This window comes from Dreissena polymorpha, chromosome 9 (assembly GCF_020536995.1).
Source record: "Dreissena polymorpha isolate Duluth1 chromosome 9, UMN_Dpol_1.0, whole genome shotgun sequence".
Taxonomy (NCBI): domain Eukaryota; kingdom Metazoa; phylum Mollusca; class Bivalvia; order Myida; family Dreissenidae; genus Dreissena; species Dreissena polymorpha.
Genome location: NC_068363.1, coordinates 13621045 through 13644588, shown reverse-complemented (window position 1 = coordinate 13644588; position 23544 = coordinate 13621045). Strand labels below are relative to the sequence as shown.

The window sequence follows — 23544 nt, the reverse complement described above, 5'->3', positions numbered from 1 at the left end:
TTTGAAATGTGACATTTAACATACGCTTTCTTAATAATTATTATTTTTTATAGTCTTTCCAATTGCAATTTCATGTGAAAACTATTCGAAATATGATAAACAACACCGTCCGCATCACCCCATCTGTATTCTTCATTCTATTTGTTCTTTAAAGAACTTCGAAATTAAATTATAATCAACGCAAAATAATGTATCCGAAAACGACAGTTCGAAAAATTGTACTTGTTACGCACATGAAACTAATTGTGCATGTCATTTGACAGCAAAAAAAAAGAAAATCGATGAAACCTAGCAAATACGTAGTTAATATACAATTTTATTGACATATTGCTTTACAATAGCAAAGTTTGTGGGTAAAAAACAACTTAATTACCAACTTTTAATTTTAAACGATAATCTGCAGAAAGGTGTAACATCATCGACATAGATCTAATTATTTAATAAGCATCCTTTCGTTAATTCAGATCGATAGTCGGTAGATATGTAAAGTGATCAACTTAGAAATAATTTTTTGTATTGTTTGGCTCCTTTTTATTTGTTTATCTTTAAATACGACGTTTGCCATCGGCCGCTATAGTGTTGGCAGACGACAATATCAACTGTATATTTCCAAGTATACAGTGTCTGCGCATGAATGACCCAATATTATGTGTGAGTGAACTCAATGTTGATTGGCCAGCTACCATGTGACTTGAATGCTGACTTGACCAATATCGATCGCCGATTAGATAATTTCGGAGGTTGGGAGAATCGGGGCCGGGTTTACCTCAAATTACATGTCGCTCAATTGCGAAACGCTCCGGGCTGCGACAGTGTGTATTGGAAAATTGAGTCAGACCTTGACATCGAGAAAACAAGATGTGAACAAATTCTGATAAGAGGGAGACTGGAAGTTGCTTTTTATCTACAATTTCTTAAATTTTATGCGACGTTTGGCGTTAGAAAGCGACTTAGTCGCTCACGTCGCCCCCTAGCGCGAGCCCTGTCTGGTACGGAAATCGACAGCCAAACAATTATCGATTCTTTGATGTCATTACCCCACCCACCATGTAATGAATTGAAATGTTTTTAAGTTTTAAACTGTATTGACTGTAAGAAGATAATACAAACCAATAAATGATGTAGAAGAGGGGGTATATTGCTTTGCTCATGTCGGTCTGTCTGTCGGTCTGTCCACCAGGTGGTTGTCAGACGATAACTCAAGTACGCTTGGGCCTAGGATCATGAAACTTCATAGGAACATTGATCATGACTCGCAGATGACTCCTATTGATTTTTAGGTCACTAGGTCAAAGGTCAAGGTCACAGGTGAAGGTTACAGTTACTGGAAATAGGCATTTTAAGGATTTAGCATGGTTCAAACAAGGGAAAAAACTACCGTTTATGCATGTTCTTTCTGTTACAGCATTTGCCATCCTTGTAATATATTTAAATTTTACCAAATGTAAGGCTAACTGCATTTTTGTAATGCATTGTATCGGTCGGTCTGTCTGTCGGTCTGTCTGTCGGTCTGTCTGTCGGTCTGTCTGGCGGACCGTCCACCAGGTGGTTGTCAGACGATAACTCAAGAACCACCACCACCACCACCACCACCACCACCCCCACCACCATTCACACAATGGCTGCTACTACAACTTATATCCCATATAGGGGGGCATGCATGTTTTACAAACAGCCCTTGTTTGTATTCATATCGTAATTGGTTGAAAATCCCCCTTTTTAAACAACCGACGCTAATTTTCCCCCACCTGAGGGTACAGGTACTGTTCCCCCAGACCAGGCAGAGACCCCTTGTTCAGATTATTCCCCTGGGCCAGTCTTCGAATTAGCCTATAAGCCCCTAGCCCGAGTCTATTCTTGGGTTGGTCGATCATAAATGCATATTAAATAGCCCGACCGGGCGATTCAATATTTTAGCGTAAAATAATAAACAAAGTGAAAAAAATACATGAACACCGGTTAGCCACTTTGGTTAAAGACATAATCAATCGAATAGTCGGTACAAGTCGTTAGCCAATCAACACATCTGAGTTCCACTCTTACGGAGACTCCGGAAGCAACTGCTATAACGACAGTTTTCTAACTTAGTTGTTGTAAGCCTATCTTCGTCGTCTACTTGAAAAAGCTCGGAAAGGATGATATGATGATATGACAGTTTTAATATCAGGAAAATAATGAGTGTTAAATAACTAAGATGCTCTTAATTTGGATACAACTTTAAAACAATGTAAACATTTATCCTAACCAATCACTTCATATCTGTTTTTCTTGGATTTATAACGCACCACAGAACGTCAATTGACAAGTTAAATTTAAAAAAAAATCAACGTCGGGAGGGGATACCCCTCCTGCACCCACCCCCGATCGGCCCCGGGGCGACTGAAAAATTTCTGGTGGAAGGCACTGTACTTGAAACTTTAGAGTCACTGCCCTTTGTTATTTTTATGTCCCCCACTATAGTAGTGGGGAACATATTGTTTTTGCCCTGTCTGTTGGTTGGTTTGTTGGTCTGTTGGTTGGTCTGTTGGTTGGTCTGTTTGCGCCAACTTTAACATTTTGCAATAACTTTTGCTATATTGAAGATAGCAACTTCATATTTGGCATGCATGTGTATCTCATGAAGCTGCACATTTTGAGTGTTGAAAGGTCAAGGTCATCCTTCAAGGTCAGAGGTCAAATATATGTGGCCCAAATCGCTTATTTTATTAATACTTTTGCAATATTGAAGATAGCAACTTGTTGTATGTTGTAACTTTTCAGGGCTATATCTTAGAAACTATACAAAAATGTCAACATCAATCTTCATGGCTGTATAGATATTAGGGATGGCAAAATTATTTGAATATTGGAATATTCGCTTGAATGGTCAGCTTTCGAATAATAAAAATGATATTCACATATTGGCATTTTTATCCAAACGTAATTTCACCAATATTTAATGACCTGCGAACCGCTTACTAAAAAGCAACCGAAATCATCTGGGAGTAACATGTTTGACGTGACGTTCTTCGTGTCAAACTGATAACGCGGCCCGAATCAGTGTTGATTGCGCAATGCAATATACACGCTTTAAGAAAGGCCCCGACTGTTTTATCCAATGGGGTGCCAATTAACGGTTTCAATTAACTGGCGAATAATAATTAAGTTTTGTGATCACAGTATGTACTGCCATTAAAATGTGTGCATTACTCAAATCACGCAATGCAATATACTTACTATTAGAAAGGGCCCGAACTGTTGTTTTTCAATTAGGTACCAATTAAGGGTTTGAATTTACTTGCGAATAATAATTTAGTTTTTGTGATCACAGTTTGGACAGACATTAAATTATGTGAATTACTCAAAAGTAACAGATGATATAAACTAAACAATCATCAAGGAATCATAATTCAAATCTGACTAGAAATGGCGCGGCAGAGGCCGACGCGTATCCCCACGCCGCATGTTTGACCCAAGGGCGCCCCAGGGTTGATCATGGGGCCATGCATAGTTGAGATTGACTGTATTGTCATAAGAGAAGTTCAGTATCAATTAGAAGTGAATGGGTGTAAAAATAAAGAAGTTATAGTAAAAGGCAATTTTGGGAGGGTGTGGCCTATGTGGGCGGGGTGCCCCAGGGTTGGTAATGGGGCCATGCATAGTTGAGATTGACCGTATTGTCATAAGAGAGGTTCAGTATCAATTTGAAGTGAATCAGTGTATTAATGAAGAAATTATAGTAAAAGGCAATTTTGGGCGGGTGTGGTCTATGTGGGCGTGGCGCCCCAGGGTTGGCAACGGGGCCATGCATAGTTGAGTTTGACCGTTTTGTCATAAGAGAGGTTCAGTATCAATTTGAAGTGAATCAGTGTAGAAATGAAGAAGTTAATGTAAAATAACCTAAATTTTTTTTATAGTAAATGGATTTTTTTGGTGGGTGTGGCCTATGTGGGCGGGCGCCCCAGGGTTGGGATTGGGGCCATGCATAGTTGAGATTGACCCTAATGTCATAACAAAAGTTCAGTATCAATTTGAAGTGAATCCGTGTAGAAATGAAAAAATTATAGTAAATGGAAATTTTTGGTGGGTGTGGCCTATGTGGGCGGGGCGCCCCAGGGTTGGGAATGGGGCCATGCATGGTTGAGATTGACCGTATTGTCATAGGTGAGGTCCAGTATCAATTTGAAGTGAATCGGTGTAGAAATAAAGAAGTAAATGTAAAATAACCTAAAAAAATGAGTGATAATTTCTGACGCGGCCCCACCCCAACCCCTATAACTTTTGACCCAGGGGTCAGATCAAAATTCCAAATAGTGCACCGTCGCACATATGCTCATAGCTACCATGTGTGTAAATTTCAAGGTTCTAGTGCTTTTAGTGTAGGAGGAGATAGTGGCCAGGACGGACAGACGGACGGACAGACGGACGGACAGACGGACGGACGGACGGCGGAGATCACCACAATATCCCCACCTTTTTTTCAAAAAGCGTGGGGATAAAAATGCCATCAGCCCCTTCTGCAGTATGGAATACTTAACACGGTCTGTGGATAAGAAGACCGCAACGTGTTATGTGTGTAAACTTAGTTTTACATATGCGCGGTCTGCTACAAATTTGTGGAATCATTAAAAAAATAAAATTCTATGACACGATGTTTTTCATTCTATTTGTGCCCGATCACAGTATCGGTCATAGTATTAGTCGACAGCGATACAATTTTTCGATAGCAACGTTAAGTAACAGCCTCGTATTTAGCAAACGGATATAATTTAAAAACCAATGGAAATGAACACATAACACGGTAAAATCAATCCAGCCGTTTTATGCAAATATTCGATTGAATGAATTTGCGAACATTCGAATACCGATATTGGAATTCTATGCCATCCCTAATAGATATCAATCAGAAGTATATTTCACAAGGATCATAACCCTACACTTTCTTAGTTTAGAGTTATTTCCCTTGTTTGTTTGGTTTAGCAACTTTTTAAGGGCTATATCTCAGAATCTATATTTCAAACTTCATGAGTGTATATATCTTAACGAGGTGGATTGAAATGTGCAAGATTCTCCTCTTTCTTAGTTTAGAGTTACATGTATTGCCCTTTGGAATTTTTTCTGTCCGTCTGTCTGTCACAAACCTCTGGGCTTTATCTCAGAAACTTCATTAGATTTCATTATGAAATGTCATGAGCTTATAGAACTCAATAAGGAGAAGTGCAGTGTGAAAAAATCACAACCCTTTTCCTTAGTGTAGAATGTATGCTCCTTTGTTATTTTTTTGGGTTGAAACTTTTTAGGGCTATATTTCAAAAACTGTTTTTTTTTTGGAATTGGGCTTTTTTGGGGAAATTTTGGTCAGATTTTTGGGAAAAAAACGTGGAATTTTGCAATTGGAAAGCAGCCGAAAATCGGTGGTAATTTTGGGCAAAAAAAATCACTGACCATAAGCATCTTCTGCTTTAGTTAATAAGAGTTATTGCCTTTTGTTATCATTGTACCTTTTAAATTTTCGGGGCTATATCTCAGAAACTATACAAGATTTCTATATATGATAATTCCCATCACAAGCAATTTCTTCTTTTTGTCACAATGTTTTAAATGTTAATTGATTCATATAAAAAAAGCTGTTATTTGCATGTTATTGTCTGCTGCAAACTCGTCACAGGTACAAATGAGTTGAAAACATAATTGAGAAAAAAACACAATACACCTTTTCCTTAAGTTCTGCACTCATTGGTAAACCAAATTGTTTTGGCTGGAGATATCAATTCAATAAATGTGTTTTTATGCCCCCGTATATAGTTTTCGCACTGTCATGCGGTCAGTCTGTCACACTTTTCATGTCCGCTCTCTAATTCAAAAGTTTTCATCCGATCTTCACCGAACTTGGTGAGAAGTTGTTTCAAGACAATATTTAGGTCAAGTTTGAATATGGTTCTTGCCGGATCAAAAATTAGGTCACGGGGTCACTTAGTGTATATCAAAGATTTGGCATGGTCTGCTCTCTAATTGAAGTTGTTTTCATGTGATCTTCACCAAATTAGGTCAGAAGTTGTGTTTAAATGATATTTAGGTCAAGTTCAAATATGGGTCATGCTGGGTCAAAAACTAGGTCAGGGGGTCACTTAGTGCATGTCAAGGATTTAGCATGGTGTGTCTGTCACACTTTGCGTGTCCGCTCTCTAATTGAAATAGTTTTCATCCGATCTTCACCAAACGTGGTCAGAAGTTGTATCTAGAGAATATCTAGGTCAAGTTTGAATATGGGTCATGCCTGGTCAAAAACTAGGTCACAGGGTCACTTAGTTCATTTTAAACATTCAGCATGGTGTCTGCTCTCTATTTCAAGTAGTTTTCATCTGATCTTTCCCAAACTTGGTTACAAGTTTTATCAAGATGATCTGGAGGCCAAGTTCGAACATGGGCCATGCCGAGTAATAAAAAAAAGGTCACAAAAACATTTACACTGTTATGCTTTTATGTAGTGACAAAGTTACAGTTGGGGACATCCGTGTTGTGTGGACACATTTCTTGTTTAAATATTTATTTCATGTTTTCAACATGATGATGACCTACAATTTGATGCCATATCCTTCAATTTTGAATAAATAAAGTATGTGTTCAGTCTACACTGGACACTTTGCCATTTATTATTTGACAACTGTCAAAGCTTGGTAGTTTCAATGAATTTTTCATCAGGCTTCATAAAAGCATTTGTGGAAACGTTTACCTTGATACTGGTACTGTATTAATAGTACAGTTTGAGTTCATTCTTTGGCAGTCTTTAAAAAAATTAATGGCACATTTAGTGACAGTTTGGCAGCTGACTTCAGTGCATTTGTCATTTTGGGATTTTAATAACTCTTTACTTCAATCTTACAATAATTTGTTAGACTTTTCCAAATTTAATATTTTTTACCAAAAAAAATGTGTAAAGCTACTTGCAATAAATCACAAATTCCCCCTAGTCAAGTAATGGTTTGCAACCCAGGGTTCATTGATAAATGTGAATTGACGCCATGATATAACTAAAAGATACCGTATACTTGCGCTTATAAGACGCCCTCGCTTATAAGACACACCCCAACTTTGGACTTTATAAATGGTGGATTTAAGACTGACCCACGTGTAAGACACGGTCAAATTTTGCCGTTTTCATCGGCCGAAAAATGGCAGAATGTTAGAGAAAATCATAAATTAGTAACACATTGAGAATTTTTCAAACTCGCGCTGCATACAATTAGTAATTCACGCATGTCTGAAAAATAAAACAATGAAACAACAAAGTAAATATTATTTGTTTATTTCATGCTATATTAGTGGGTTTTAATTTATTTTCAAGTATTATTCATGCAATAAAAATAATTATCAAATTAACAAAATGTCAGATACTTGAAAGTGTTTTATTACCTAGATTATGCTAATTTTACGCCCATTGTCTATCGACAATAGGTAACGCCTTCTTTCATAAAATTAGCCAATCGCATCATAGAGTGATAGACTCCAAAGCGCAGATCTAAATCACGTGTCAAGAAGAAAGCCATATGCGGATAATTGCATGCCGTTGTTGGCACCTAATAAATAAGGTGTCATCGACATTAGGGGGTCGTCTGAATAAACGTGTTTATTTAACAATTGACAGTTGCAAACTGGTAACTTATTTCAGAGGATATCCTAATTACCAATTATGTCTTAATTGACAATTAACGACGTGGAACAAAGACGATCAGGTGATACAAACTTGTCAAGTAGCACTTGTAATCGGCAGCGTGTTTATTTAACAATTGACAGTTTTAAACTGAGAATTGATTTTGTTGTTGTTTTTAGCATGTTGGCATCGTGTTGCCGCTTACACACGTATACTATAATGGCCAATTTATATGACCTTAAACGGATTACCGGAATAAACCCCCTTCGGAAGAAACCCCCTTCCCTAAAAACGGCATAGCGGAAGAAACCCCCTTTCACATTTTGCATACGCGGAAGAAACACCCTCGCTAGTTTTGCATAGGCGGAACAAACCCCCTTTGAGTTTTCCATACAGGCGGAATAAACCCCCTTCGTGTTTTCAGAGAGGCGGAATAAACCCCCTTCGTAAGTGTTAAGTCTTTCCCGCAAAAATATTTCAACGTTGTGGTAGTATTTACATTCGGAAGTGTGTTTCGTTTTAAAAACGCGTTAATACCAACTTACGGGAGTGTGTTTCGGATTTACAGTAAAGAAATGTACCGGCCGTTTGTTCACAAGTTGTTAATGAAGTTGTTAATGATACACACTAAATATTCAATCTGTGAAACTCAAACATCGTTATCGTGATAATTGAATGAAGGTGCGAAAATCTGATTATAAGAGTGTACCGGCTGTTTGTTCACAAGCTGTGAAGAATTAATCAAGATGGTCATAAAACGAATAATGTATGAATGGGGGAAAGAAATATTATTGAAAGATAAAATAGACAAAAATAGAATGAAATATATTAACATTTATGTACAAAGATCAAGCAAGCATATACTAGAAAACAAATTGTTGTTGCAAAAAAAGGACACGCATTTAATGATAAAACAGGCATATATTTACATTTATTTACTAAGATCTCAAACAAGCATATATTAAAACGCAATACTAGTAAACAATTTGTTGTTGAAAAAAGACACGCATTTATTAACGATTAACAGGCATATATTTACATTTATTTACAAAGATCAAATTATTCCCTAAAATCACACAATTATAGCCGAATGCTAATGTAATTAAAAAACTGTACATAACTTCACACGAGCCGCAAAGGCGCCGATCATGATACAACTTCTCATCATTATCTACAATAGCCGGTACATTAAAGTACCTTTTATATAATTAAATAAAGGTGCGAAAATCTATTTCCAAACTGTTATATGCTGAGTAAAGAGGTGTACCGGCCGTATGTTCACAAGTTGTTAATGATGAGATGCTCGTGTGAATTTGTCTTGCACTCCTTTCAGTAAGATTATACCATTTTATATGCGTTAACTTGTACTAGATTGATAAAAATAACAAAAACACAAAATTAGCGCCCAGAGCCGATAGTGACGAAGATATTTCGTACATATTTTCCTACAATAACCGAAGCATTCGTCTTAAAAAAAATTGAATCATGCAATCATGCTTCCCGGGAACTTTCTGAAAATGAAAGTGAATTTCTGTAAACAATTACCTTGCGTTTGAATGTAACTAAATCGTCTGAAAGGGGGTTTGTTCCGTTATGGAAGGGGGTTTCTTCCGCCTATGCAAAACTAGCGAGGGGGTTTCTTCCGCCTATGCAAAACTAGCGAGGGGGTTTCTTCCGCGTATGTAAACTATGAAAGGGGGTTTCTTCCGCCCTGCCGTTTTTAGCGAAGGGGGTTTCTTCCGGAGGGGGTTTCTTCCGTACACCCCTTAAACGATGTCGCGCGCAGACAATCAGGTGATACAAACTTTTCAAAAATAATCATGGACAATATAACGTCTTATGCCCCAAACATAACAAAATTCAAATTAAACATAATAGACAACAAAATCAATAACGATTCCTTTTTTTTACAAGTAAATCGGTAACTGAACATAGCTTTCCGATGCACGGTACGGGCCAATACAGACTTCAGAGAAAATGCAAATGGCTGCCGCGATGATTCAAAACAACTGACAAGTGTCCAACTTTGCTAGCGTAAGCCCAGTAAGCTCGATATTTTGAAAATTTTTGTTTATTTTCACCAGTATCTAGCTTATAAGACGTGACCCCCACTGTAACTTATTAATTTGAGTCTTAAGGTAGCGCACCTCTAATGATTTCCCGCGATTTCTTCGAAGGTTGAAGAGCCTACTATTAGGTGCCGTAGCCTAGTGGTTAAGGCGATAGACTAGAAATCTTTTGGGATATTCCCGCGCAGGTTGAATCCTGCCGACAACGTATACTTTTTTGCGACGCGTTTTATTTATTTTCTAACGTAATTTGATTTAATATGGCATATAAGCTATATTTATTGTTAAATATGTTGCAATTTTTATGCACATTCTTCAATTATTAAAATTAAAACAATGTTATGGCGAAATTGGGTGATTTACTGTTGAAAATATGAACCATGCATGTTGCATTTTTATTTTTATTTCAAAAAGTAAACGGTAAATCTGTCTAGTTCTTGGTATTTTTGCTGTATATAGTGTTTCTATAAAAACTAAGTTTAAAATATGACTTAAATGATACTATTTTGAATTTTATGACACTTTGTTTTTAACCGACCCAATTTTTACTTGGCTGAAATCACTTACATTTCATGGCGCTCTTCCATAGATAAAAATTTGTAAAAAATAAATGTCTGTAAAAGAATACTAATTCCATCTTGTTTAAACTTTAAACACCTTTACAGCATCTGTACACACCAACTGCATGCCCATATTTGGAAATTTGAATGAATTATGGAACTTTTATATACCCCAGGGGTGAAAATAAACTGGACAAAAGCCGAGCGTGGGGGTGGTTTTGAAAAAATCGGTATATTTTTTTAAAAAGCATGGAAAGCCTACCTACAAATTTGCATGTAGTTCAGTGAAATGATGCTGATTAAGAAAATAATTAATTAGATTATATTTGGATATGTGCCCATTAGAGGTGCGCTACCTTAAAAATGCGTCTTACAAGCGAAAGTTTACGGTATATTGATCAATAAAAAATAGATTGAAATATTCTCCAACTTTACTGATAAACATTTATTGACAAAAAACTATCGTGTCTACATGTACACATATCATATCACAGATATACTTTGTTCAAGAATTAAAGAGATTTAGAAAATGTACTTAAAACCAACTATTTGCGATACTTATGATATTAAATGCAGCTTGTTTTTGAGAATTAATTTCACAATTAAAATGCATTTTAGTTTTGCATTGGTTGTAAATAAAGAGTAGGAGCTTAGAGGAATTGTTTACAAACAACACTTAACAAATGTGAATAATTAACAAAAATTTACTCTTAAATGAAGTATGAAATTTCATTTTAAATCATAAATACAGATTGATATACAAAAGTCATGTAGGCCTACATGGATGATATGTGAAATACAGTATTATGTGAAAGTCAGAAATACCATTATTCTAATTAATTTTATATACAGATGTCATGTATGATATGTGAAATGCAGTATTACTTGAAAATCAGAGTATCATTGTTCTAAGTAACTTTGAAGGCAAAAACAGTGAAAACGTATTTTAATAATAGAGCACACTAAGTCTGTTCTACCGCCTGTCTGCTCAGCACTCTTCCTCTTTTGAAGATTTTACACTATAAAATAATCGAACTATAAAGCACAAGTTAAGTATGTACGCCTGTCTGTATGAAGTTCTTTTATTATTTTGAACTCCACCTTCCCAGAATAGTTTAGTTCCTTTGGGTCTCAGGTGAGCGCCTTAGGGCCCATGGCCCTCTTGTTATGAATCCATCAACCCAAAACAAGTTCCATTCAAGAATCTGCATGTCACCAATTGCATCTTTTTGTATGTGGAATGTTGCATGAAATTGTCCTGATAATAATGGAATTCTGTATTGCCTTTGAGAATCTAGATGCACGTTGGTTTAAAAAAACACTTGTAAATTGTAAACCTTGTCTAGGTAATGACAAATTTCTGTACATTTACATGAAAGCAATTGTACATTTATTAAGTTTTTAAAAACTCATATAATAATAATATATTTTTGCAGTGGATGAAACCTGTAATACACCTCAGCAGAACAAGTACTACACCATGAATTGCAGGGGGTGTGGAGGTCAGAGTTGTGACACTATTGTCTATTGTACTAGTAGTAACTCAGCGTAGAGTTCTTGATATAACCTCACATAGACTGGAATAACCATGTTGGGTGCTTGGTACATGTATGTTGGTCTGACACCAACATGGTGACTCCAGTCTATGTGGCATATCTTGTTATTCAATTCTTACTTTTGCTGTGATCATCAAGTTATATTCAAAACAGGCCACTGACAGCCATCTTGGATGACAGTATTTACCTTTTAAATTCAGTTATTTAAATTTTTTGTGTTGAGAATTCTGAATATTAAAATAACTTGGTACAAATGTTAACATTTATAGGATGGTATGTAACACGCACATTTGTTTGCTTACATATAATTTTGATGTTTAGGTTGTACTATGACAAGGTAAAACACAGCATTTATTGGCAAACCCCTTGTAACATCTGTGTCATTGGGATATAATCAGGTTTTAATCAACCTCATTGAAAGCTCTAGTTTTATGTTAGCTCATAAACAAACCATTTCAATTTAAAGGGGTTTAAGTCACACTAAAAAGTGGCAGGGCGGTCAGAAAAATGCACTGTAAACTGTTTTGTGAAAAATAGTCGGATGGTAATGTATGATCTTGATTTGCCTTCAGATTGTTTCGATGCAACAACCTTGGCTTCACATCAGTCAAAATGTAAAGCCCAGAATCGCCAGGATGATGATGAGTTGCACAGTTACAGGTAACCTGTCTTTTAAGTATTTAAGTAAAATTAATCTAATCTTTCCAATAGCCTTTTATTATACCAGGGATGAAAATCAGTGCTTGTCTGTTTGTCGATCCAGAAGAATAAGCACTAAGGACTTTATTTTAAAGGTGGCTAGGCATATTGGGCATGTAGCTTTGAAAATCTTCAAAACAATTTATGGAAATATATTGGTGTAGAATGTCTACATTTCTTTCAGAAATTGGCCTTAACAAAAAGAGTCAATTGTTACATATTTATTTATGGCCAATTAAAAAACTCAAAACATATGTACGTGCCACAATGGCTGTACTAGCAGCTATATCAGGCGACTGTTGCTAAATTAAAATTACAATTGTACCCCATTGTACATTATTGACATAATTTTTCCGCCAGATGTCAAACATCATGTGAATGTTGTAAAACAAGTCTTTATATTGTTGTTTCAAATGGAGATTGGATTATGTTTGACAATGCTACATGTATGAAGCAGCTCGTCTAACTTATCATACCATGACAAAATTCTTCACAATGGCGACCTATGTAAAAAACCGAGCCAGTCCAATTGAGATAGCTCGATTTTTCTAATCGGCATACCTCGCTGATTATCATTGATAAAGGTGTAGGAAGCTCAGCTATAAATAGGACAGCATATTCTGAGAAAAAGATTTAATAATAGTTTGAAAACGTTAATTTTAAATCAGTTATATTCAATCCATTATATGTTTATAAATCAATGAAACAACTATGAATTTTCTGTATTGTATTTGACATTTGTCGTGGTTCAGTAAATAAATTGCGAATTAAAACATGTATAATTAACCTTCAATGGGATCATGAGTGTACAGAAAACGAATTATTTCGAACCTGCCATTTGTAAACGTTGTAACGACTATGGTATATAAACAGCATAATACCAATATGACATCTGTGAAACTCGCTGTTATGCGTGCTTTCTCATTTTGCATATTTAATAAACTTTTCAAACAGAAATTACAGAGCCACATCAGTGCACATACTATGTTTGATAATTCATTCGTTTGTTATATATTGTTTGATGTTTTAAACGGGAAGCGGACAACGACAACGAGCGAGGCATGGTATTGTAATGCGCATCGGGGGTTAGAGGGTAAGGGGAAGGGTAAGTGTTAGGGGTCGGGTTTGGGTTAGGGTTAACCTTAACCCTAATCTTAACCCTAACCCGACACCTAACCTTAACCCTAACCATAACCCAGGGTTATCACCCCTATACCATGCCTCGCTCGTTGTCGTTGTCCTCTTCCCGTTTTAAACACACAAAAGGTCTTATCGCGGAGATTTAGTTAACCTTACCATGTGTTCATGGGCGAACTCACGTATTCAAGTGCTCTTACGACTAAAAAATGTTCTCATACCTGCTTTCGAGAATCATCATGAAATTATTGCCGTAGTTTACGAACAAACATGCATAAGCTTATTGAATTAGAGAAAAAAAACAATAATCAAAAGAGAAAAATTATATGTCCATGAACATGGGCATGTGAAATCACGTTCGTACACATAGCAAAATTAACAAGGAAACAACGAAATATAAAGTTTGGTATGATATACATGTGAAATTAAAGAGCATGGTGTAATTAAAGAGCATGCCAAGTTTTGAATTTATATGCTGAAACGTAATTATATAACACACAAATGTTTTACTGTAACAGAACGTTTTTTTTAAGATAAGTGGTACAGAAAATACACGTTGAATATCTTTTTTAAGATATTTCTTGTTATATTTGATCGAGAATGTAACCCGCCTCCCAGTTTCGCTGAATGGATCAAGTTCCCCACGGGTGCTACTTCCCCGTACCCCGAATTTTTTTTTTCGTACCCAAATTTTTGCTCATACCCAAATTTGTTTTCGTACCCAATTTTTTTCCTACCCATTTTTTGTTCGTAACCAAATCTTTTTTGGTACCCAATTTTTTTGTTGGCATAATTTGTGTACCCAAAATTTTCGTACCCAATTTTTTTCCTACCCAAAATTTTTGTACCCACATACACAATTGTGGTGATGTAGATAAACTTAAATAGATGCTTTTATATCAATCCTCTTCCCAAGCATCGTCACACCAGTACTGTCAGTACTTTGATTTTAAACATTACTCATGTACAGATACAGTACAGTTTGATGGGGTAACGAATTTTCAATGGAAGGGTATTTTTATACACCCACTAGGGGGGTTTATAAGAGTGAACTTGTCTGTCTGTCTGTCGCTCTGTCGGTCGGTCCTTATTAAGTGTCCGCTCTCCAATTCAAGTTGTTTTCATCCAATCTTCACCAAACTTGGTCAGATGTTGAATCTGGATGATGTCTAGGTCAAGTTTGAATATGGGTCATGCCGGGTCAAAAACTAGGTTACGGGGTCACTTAGTGCGTTTTAAACATTGAGCATGGTGTCCGCTCTCTAATTCAAGTAGTTTTCATCCGAGCTTCACCAAACTTGGTCAGAAATTGTATCTAGATGATGTCTAGGCCAAGTTCGAACATGGGTCATGGCAGGTCAAAAACTAGGTCACGGGGTCACTTTGTTCGTTTTAAACATTGAGCATGGTGTCCGCTCTCTAATTATACCCCCACTAAACGAAGTTTAGGGGGGTATATAGGAGTGAGCTTGTCTGTCGGTAGGTCTGTGTCCGCTCTCTAATTCAAGTTGTTTTCATCCGATCTTCACCAAACTTGGTCAGAAGTTAAATCTAGATAATGTCTAAGCCAAGTTCGAACATGGGCCTTGCCGGGTAAAAAACTAGGTCACGGGGTCACTTAGTGCGTTTTAAACATTCAGCATGTTGTCCGCTCTGTAATTCAAGTAGTTTTCATCAGAGCTTCACCAAACTTGGTCAGAAGTTGTATCTAGATGATGTCTAGGCCAAGTTCGAACATCGGTCATGGCAGGTCAAAAACTAGGTCACAGGATCACTTAGTGCGTTATAAACATTGAGCATGGTGTCAGATCTCTAATTCAAGTAGTTTTCATCCGATCTTCACCAAACTTGGTCAGAAGTTGTATCTAGATGATGTCTGGGTCAAGTTTGAATATTGGTCATGCCGGGTAAAATACTAGGTCACTGGGTCACTTAGTATGTTTTACATATTCAGCATGGTGTCTGCTCTCTAATTTAAGTAGTTTTCATCCGATCTTCACCAAACTTGGTCAGAAGTTGTATCTAGATGATCTCTACGCCAAGTTTGAACATGGGCCATGCTAGGCCAAAAACTAGGTCACAGGGTCACTTAGTGCATTTTTTTATATTCAGCATGGTGTCCGCTCTCTAATTCAAGAAGTTTTCATCCGATTTTCACCAAACTTGGTCAGAAATTGTATCTAGATGATCTTAAGGCCAAGTTCGAACATGGGCCATGCCAGATCAAAAACTTGGTCACGGGGTCACTTAGTGCGTTTTACTCATTCAGCATGGTGTTGGCTCTCTCATTCAAGTAGTTTTCATCCGATCTTTACCACACTTGGTCAGAAGTTGTATCTAGATGATGTGTAGGTCAAGTTCGAACATGGGCCATGCCGGGTCAAAAACTAGGTCACAGGGTAACTTAGTGCGTTTTAAACTGTAGCTCAAGCAGTAGCTAATCCACCTGCAGCTCAAGTAGTAGCCAATCCATCTGCAGCCCAAGCAAGAGCTAAACCACCTCCAGCCCAAACAAGAGCTAATCCTGCTCCAGACCAAACAAGAGCTAATCCTCCTGTAGCTCAAGCAGTAGCTGATCCCCCTCCTGCCCAAACAAGAGCTATTCCTCCTGTAGCTCAAGCAGTAGCTAGTCCACCTGCAGCCTAAACAAGAGCTTATCCTCCTCCAGCCCAAACAAGAGCTTATCCTTCTGTAGCTCAAGCAGTAGCTAATCCACCTCCAGCCCAAACAAGAGCTAATCCTCCTGTAGCTCAAGCAGTAGTTAATCCACCTTCAGCCCAAACAAGAGCTAATCCACCTCCAGCCCAAACAAGATCTAATCCTCCAGTAGCTCAAGCAGTAGCTAATTCTCCTCCAGCCCAAACAAGAGCTAATCCTCCTGTAGCTCAAGCAGTGGCTAATCCTCCTCTAGCCCAAACAAGAGCTAATCCTCCTGTAGCTCAAGCAGTAGCTAATCGACCTCCAGCACAAACAAGAGCTAATTCACCTGCAGCTCAAGCAGTAGCTAATCCACCTGCAGCCCAATCAAGAGCTAATCCACCTCCAGCCCATACAAGAGCTAATCCTCCTATAGCTCAAGCAGTTGCTAATCCATTTCCAGCCCAAGCAAGAGCTCATCCATCTCCAACCCAAACAAGAGCTAATCCTTCTGTAGCTCAAGCAGTAGCTAATCCACCTGCAGCCCAATCAGGAGCTTATCCACCTGTAGACCAAGCAAGAGCTAATCCACCAGCAGCACAAGAAAGAGCTTACCTTCCTGCAGCCCAAACAAAAGCTAATCCATCTTCAGCCAAGGACAGGGATGTTCAACCACCAGCACTGCCAGCTGCCCCCAAAAATCCAACCCCTCTAGCTCAAACAAGAGCTAATCCACCTTCAGCCCAAACAAGAGCTAATCCACCTTTTGCCCAAACAATAGCTAATCCACCTGTAGCCCAAACAATAGCTAATCCACCTTTAACCCATTGCAGGGCTGTCCAACTATCTTCAGCTGTGACAAGAGATCTACCGCTTGCTGCCCAGGCATTTGCTAATCCACCTGCAGCCCAAAAAAGAGCTAATCCACCTGCTGCCCAAGCAAGAGCTAATCCAACAGCAGCACAAGAAAGATCTTACCCACCTGCAGCCCAAACAAAAGTTAATCCATCTTCAGCCAAGGTCATGGGTGTTCAACCACCAGCACTGCAAGCTGCGACCAAAAATCCATTACCTCTAGCCCAAGCAAGAGCAAATCAACCGTCAGCCCAAACAAGAGCTAATCCACCTATAGCCCAAACAATAGCTAATTCACCTGAAGCCCATGGCAGGGTTGTCCAACCACCTTCAGCTGTGACCAGAGATCTACCGCCTTCTTCCCAGGCATTTGCTCATCCACCTGCTGCTGAGGCTGCCTTTCACCCACCTGCCCAGCTTCTAGATCTTCCAGAGCCAAATGCAGCATCAATCAAGGAAATTATGACAGAAGTTGTAAGTTATCCTAGTAGATATATTTCTTGCATTGGTTCTCTGGATACAAAATGCTTTAATGATATTTTAATCTTGATCATTTTTTTAGTTTTTTAGTAATCATATAGCAATTTTATGTTGGAATTTAAATTTTAGTTGCTAAATTAACTTTAGTGCTTTTTAATCTACTGCGTTTTACAATCAGGGATATAGGGTTGATTTTGCTCATTCAGTTCAACTGGTAAAAAGGTCATAAGAACAAGAAAATAGATAAATTCGGCACACTTTTAAGGAGTGGCTAGTGGGCTCCTGCGTATTATATTTCAATGGAAATGCAGATGCAGTTCGGTTTAATACTTATGTGCTATCTTGTTCAGTTACTTGAGCTACAATTGAGTTTTTGTCACAATTCAAGTTGTCGCTATTCCCCGATGTAGACGAGGCCTATTTAAAGTCGTTAGCGTTGCAAGAAGCTGGACCTATGGCTGTCAATAACATCTGCTCCTTTCTACTAGAACGGCAATACCCAAGAAAGAAAAGGCCTGAAACAGATAGTGTTAAAACAGAACTTGTCAACAAAACTATCAACTACTTCATTCCTGCCTTTCAAGAAATGCATGATGATACTTACTACGGAAATGCATCTGCTTTATTGTTGGTGGAGTTTGTTTGGGTATTTATTAGTTGTATTTATTTTTTTTCATAATTTTGGTAATATGACCTATGAAAAATACTGTTCATTTTAAGCAAATTTTTCTTTAATTTTGAGAAACTATAATTGTTTTATCAATGAAATTTGAGAAATATTTTTATTATAAACTGCATTTAATTATGATGTTATTAACTAGGGAAGGGAACAAATACTAATATAGAAATGGCATGGCACAGGCCGACGCGTATCCCCACACCGCGAGCTACCATGTGTTTAAGTTTCAAGGTTCTAGTGATAAAAGTGAAGGAGGAGATAGTGGCAAGGACGGACGGAATGGCAATTTTGGGTGGGTGTGGCCTATGTGGGCGGGGCCCTGGGGTGGGTAATGTGGCTTGGATTTTAATTATGCTGAAATAGCTCAGGATCTTGACCACCAAACTGGCTTAGAATTTAATAAGGCTGAAATAGCTCAGGATCTTGACCGCCAAACTGGCTTCGATTTTATTAAGGCTGAATTGCTTGGGGTGTTGACCGCAAAGCGGATTTAGATTTTAATAATGCTGAAAAAGCTTGGTATCTTGACCACCATACTGGCTTGGATTTTAATGATGATCAAATAGCTTGGGATTTTGATCACCAGACTGGCATGTATTTTGAAAATGCTGAAATAGCCCGGGGTCTTGACCGCCAAAATGGCTTGGGTTTTAATAATACTGAAATAGCTTGGGATCTTGACCACCAAACTGGCTTGGATTTAAATTATGCTGAAATAGTCTGGGGTCTAAGCCGCCAATCTGGCTTGGATTTTAAATATGCTGATATAACTCGGGGGTCTTGACCACCAAACTGGCTTGGATTTAAATTATGCTGAAATAGGTTGGGGTCTTGGCAGCCATTCTGGCTTGGATTTTAATTATGCTGAAATAGCTCGGGGTCTTGACCGCCAATCTGGCTTGGATTTTAATATGGCCAGAATAGCTCGGGATTTTGACATCCAAAATGGCTTGGGTTTTAATAATGCTAAAATAGCTTGGGATCTTGACCACCAAACTGGCTTGGATTTAATTATGCTGAAATTGTTTGGGGTATTGACTGCCAATCTGGCTTGGATTTTAATTATGCTGAAATAGTTTGGGGTCTTGACCGCCAATCTGGCTTGGATTTTTATATGTGCCGAAATAGTTGGGGATCTTGACCACCAAACTGGCTTGGATTTTAATAATGCTAAAATCGTTAGGGGTCTGGACCGCCAATCTGGTTTAGATTTGCTGGAATAGCTCTGGATCTTGACCACTGAACTGGCTTGGATTTGAAATATGCGGAAATAGCTCGGGGTCTTGACCGCCAATCTGGCTTGGATTTAATTATGCTAAAATAGCTCAGGATCTTGACCACCAAACTGGCTTGGACTTTAATAAGCCTGAATTAGCTTGGGGTCTTGACCACAAAAATGGCTTAGATTTTAATTATGCTGAAATAGCTTGGGGTCTTGACCGCCAAAATGGCTTGGGTTTTAATAATACTGAAATAGCTTGGGATCTTGACCACCAAACTGGCTTGGATTTAAATTATGCTGAAATAGCTTGGGGTCTTGGCCACCAATCTGGCTTGGATTTTTTATTATGCTGAAATAGCTTAGGGTCTTGACCGCCAATCTGGCTTGGAATTTAATTATGCCAAAATAGCTCGGGGGTCTTGACATCCAAAATGGCTTGGGTTTCAATAATGCTGAAATAGATTGGGATCTTGACCACCAAACTGGCTTGGATTTTAATTATGCTGAAATAGCTTGGGGTCTTGACTGCCAATCTGGCTTGGATTTTAATTATGAATTAGCTCGGGGTCTTGACCGCCAATCTGACTTTGATTTTAATTATGCTAAAATAGCTCGCTATCTTGACCATGAGATATTCAGTATTAATTTGAAGTCAGTTGGTGAATAAAAGAAGAAGTTATGTTTTGGGTGGGCATGGTCTATGTGGGCGGGGCGCCCAAGAGTTTGTAATGGGGCCATGCATAGTTGAGATTGACCGTATTGTCATAAGAGATGTTCAGTATCATTTTGAAGTAAATCGGTGTAGAAATGAAGAAGTTAATGTAAAATAACATTAAAAAATGAAGGAAAATCTTTGACCTAGGCCCGTATTCACCAACCGATTCTTAGACCTAAGAATAAAGAATAGACTTAGAACCAAGAAAAATGTGTTCAGTGTTTGAATATATACAGGCCTCTACTGGTGATTATGTCATTAACAAAATGTTCTATATAAAGAATAAAATAGATAGAGATGTTTACTGCAGAGTTTGACTCAAAATTAAAGAAATTCTTGAATATTCTAATTTAAAGAATTTTCTTTATTCTTAGACTTAAGTCTAAGAATTGTTTGGTGAATACGGGCCCTGTCCCCACCCCAACCCCCATAACTTTTGACCCAGGGGGCGCCCCAGGGTTGGTAATGTGGTTATGCATAGTTGAGATTGACCGTATTTTCAAAAAGCGTGGGGATAAAAATGATATTTGGATATTTATCATTATTCTGATATATATTCGAAAAATCAATTTTTAAACCTAAGATATAAATGTCTGAAATTAAAACTGTCTGGAGCAAAGTACTGGTCTTGATATAAATTGTATCTTATATGCAGCTTAAAAAAAGAGAATAGAGTGATAATTTAAAATAATGATAATTGATGATAATATTCTCTATTTTCACTTAATAGATTTTATTTGCATAACATATTCCCGGAAAACATATTACTCTCATTCTCATTTATTAAATACTATACTTAATTATTTGGATTACTTTGCCTAGATTATATTTATGCTTTTGTTTTCATAATTTTGTCTGAACGGACTCCAGAACCATGACGATTCAATTTGTTAATGTTTGAGTAACTAAATTCATATTAGATGGTCAGATTTTATGTATTGATATAGCAATTAAATTCCTTGGACATTTAAAGGTAACAAAGATGGGTTGTCTCGGTTGTCTTAATTGGGAGACACTGAGTTTAGATGTCAATTATCTTAGGCAATAGTTTAAACATTGTGTATTAAACACCCATGTTAACCCCCAGATTAACAATCCCTCTCCTGATACCCTCCTGTTGCTACTTATCTGTCTGTTGATGCAGCTGTTATCCAAACAATCACTGATACACTGAATTATTGTCTGCAATGAACAAAAAATGCGACTTGGCACTTATTTTTTTTTTAAGTTTCTTTGCATTAAAATCAAATATTTGAATTTGAATATTAGATGATTAGAATATTTTGCTGATTTTCAAAGATTCGAATATTTGTTCCCATCTCTATTTTTTTTATACTAGTCAAACAGGGTTGGCATATTGACCGGTCAATTGAGTATTGACCGGGCCGGCGGTCAATACCCGGTTAAAACCGGTCAATACTGGTCATTATTGGTCAATACTGGTCGATTGAAAATTGTAGCAATTAAACATGACAAAGGAAGAATTTAAGCTATTCTATATTAAATCAATCATTATTCTGTAATTGATAAACTTTTTTTGAGTTATCTATTGTAAAAAAAAAGCTTTAAAGCTGTAAAAAATACTTCTTTATTATTTATGGAAACGGTCTCAAATACAAAAGAACTAAGGCAATATCTTTATCTCAGTGTATCACATCTGTTACTGAAGTATTATTACTATTGTAGTTACCATAGTATTTCACTGATCTATTGATATATCTATTTGATAAGCTGATGGACAAACAGAACTCTTGTGGTTTCTAGGGTCATAAATGATGTGGCCCCTAAGCCTTAATTGGTAATAAAATGCATGCACTGATATGTCTCTGATAGTGACAATGAAGCAAATCTGCCCTTAGGCTATATCATTTCACTCAAACAAAATGAGACAACTTGCTATTAATGTTATTAATTTAATAGTTACTTCTAACTTGTCTCCTTTCTATATTAAGAGGGTTTTCTTATTTTAAAGTTCAATTGGTCTTCAAATGAATAAGCAATAAAAGTTCTTGATTTTGGCAACAAATAATGTTTACCAATTGTGTTTTTTTTTATCAATGGTAAAATAAAATATTTTTTCACTATTTTGTTAAAGAAATCCAGGCAAGAATACATGACAAGTAAGGGATGTGTCAAAGGTGCTGTGTAAGGCCCTATTATCAGTTTTGGGTGCCCTAACCTGTATAGGTTTGAAGACTGTGAAACAGTGTGGAGACAGTGGGGCATGAGGAACAACTAATACACAGTAATTGACAGGTTCTTGTTGAATCAAGCACAGAATTTTCTATGCATTCATAATTCATTAAAAAAAAAATATTAAATCGACCAGCAAAATCCAATTGACCAACTTGACTCATTTGCAAAATTTTGAGAGATTGGCCTACAAATTGCATGAACAGGTATAAAATAGTGGGTTTTAATAGCTTAAGACATTATTGGCAACATGTCTGTTTAATTTATATTATCAATATTGTTTAATTTAGCATGGAATATTAATCAAAATTGGGGGTAAAGTTCAATCGACCAGTATTGACCAGTAATGACCACTTTGGGAGTATTGACCGGGGCGGTTTTAACCGGTAAAAACCGCCGGTTAAAACCGGGGGCGGTCGATTGGTGCCAACCCTGTAGTCAAATGGTTATGATGCCATCTGTGTCACTCAATACAGAAAGTCAGACCAATATTTGGAAATTGTGTGATTGCTTTGGGAAAAAAGATACTATGAAATATGTACCATTAAATGGTATAAAATTGGTTACAAATAAACCTGTTTTTGTGAAAGGTGTTTTTTTAAAACTCTTTTTCTCAATTTGGGGGCATAACATTTTTTTAAATCTGAACTACTAAATTGTTATTCAAACTTGAAAGTAATAAATTAACCAGGGTATCTGAAATTTAAGCACATTAGATAATTTGCGATGGTTAGCTTTAACAAACTGTTATATTTATGACCCAACTTGGCCAACATGCTGTTTTTATAATTATTATGTTTTACAGTTGCATTGGTGCATTCCAGTTTGACGCTAGGTTCATTACCAAGGCCTTGTATACACTGAAGAATTACGCCTCCACGTACCGTTTCCTAGCAGAAATCTGGAAGCAGATTGCCATTCAGACAAAGCTAAAAGACAGTGAGTACAAATTACGGCTTTAAGCTTAAAGTTATAAAGATTTAAACCCCAGTGCACAAATACTTTTATATAAAAAAAAAATTCAAATAGATCTTACACAAACATTAAATAGCTGGCGTATTATATGAAGTATGCAAAGTTCATGCAAGGTAAACTATCAAGTATTTATTACA

The 23544-nt window shown here is 37.1% G+C and overlaps 1 protein-coding gene across 1 annotated transcript in view; it reads left to right on the top strand.

The window, feature by feature from the left end:
• The window catches only part of LOC127845872 (E3 ubiquitin-protein ligase RNF216-like), a 66361-nt gene that overhangs the window by 6006 nt on the left and 36811 nt on the right, over window positions 1-23544 (top strand). The window contains exons 2-6 of the mRNA XM_052377046.1: window positions 11694-11761; window positions 12388-12475; window positions 17122-17617; window positions 18012-18269; window positions 23257-23371. Coding sequence (XP_052233006.1) covers window positions 11740-11761; window positions 12388-12475; window positions 17122-17617; window positions 18012-18269; window positions 23257-23371 — 979 coding nt within the window. The 5' untranslated portion in view covers window positions 11694-11739. The remainder of the gene's footprint in view (window positions 1-11693; window positions 11762-12387; window positions 12476-17121; window positions 17618-18011; window positions 18270-23256; window positions 23372-23544) is intronic.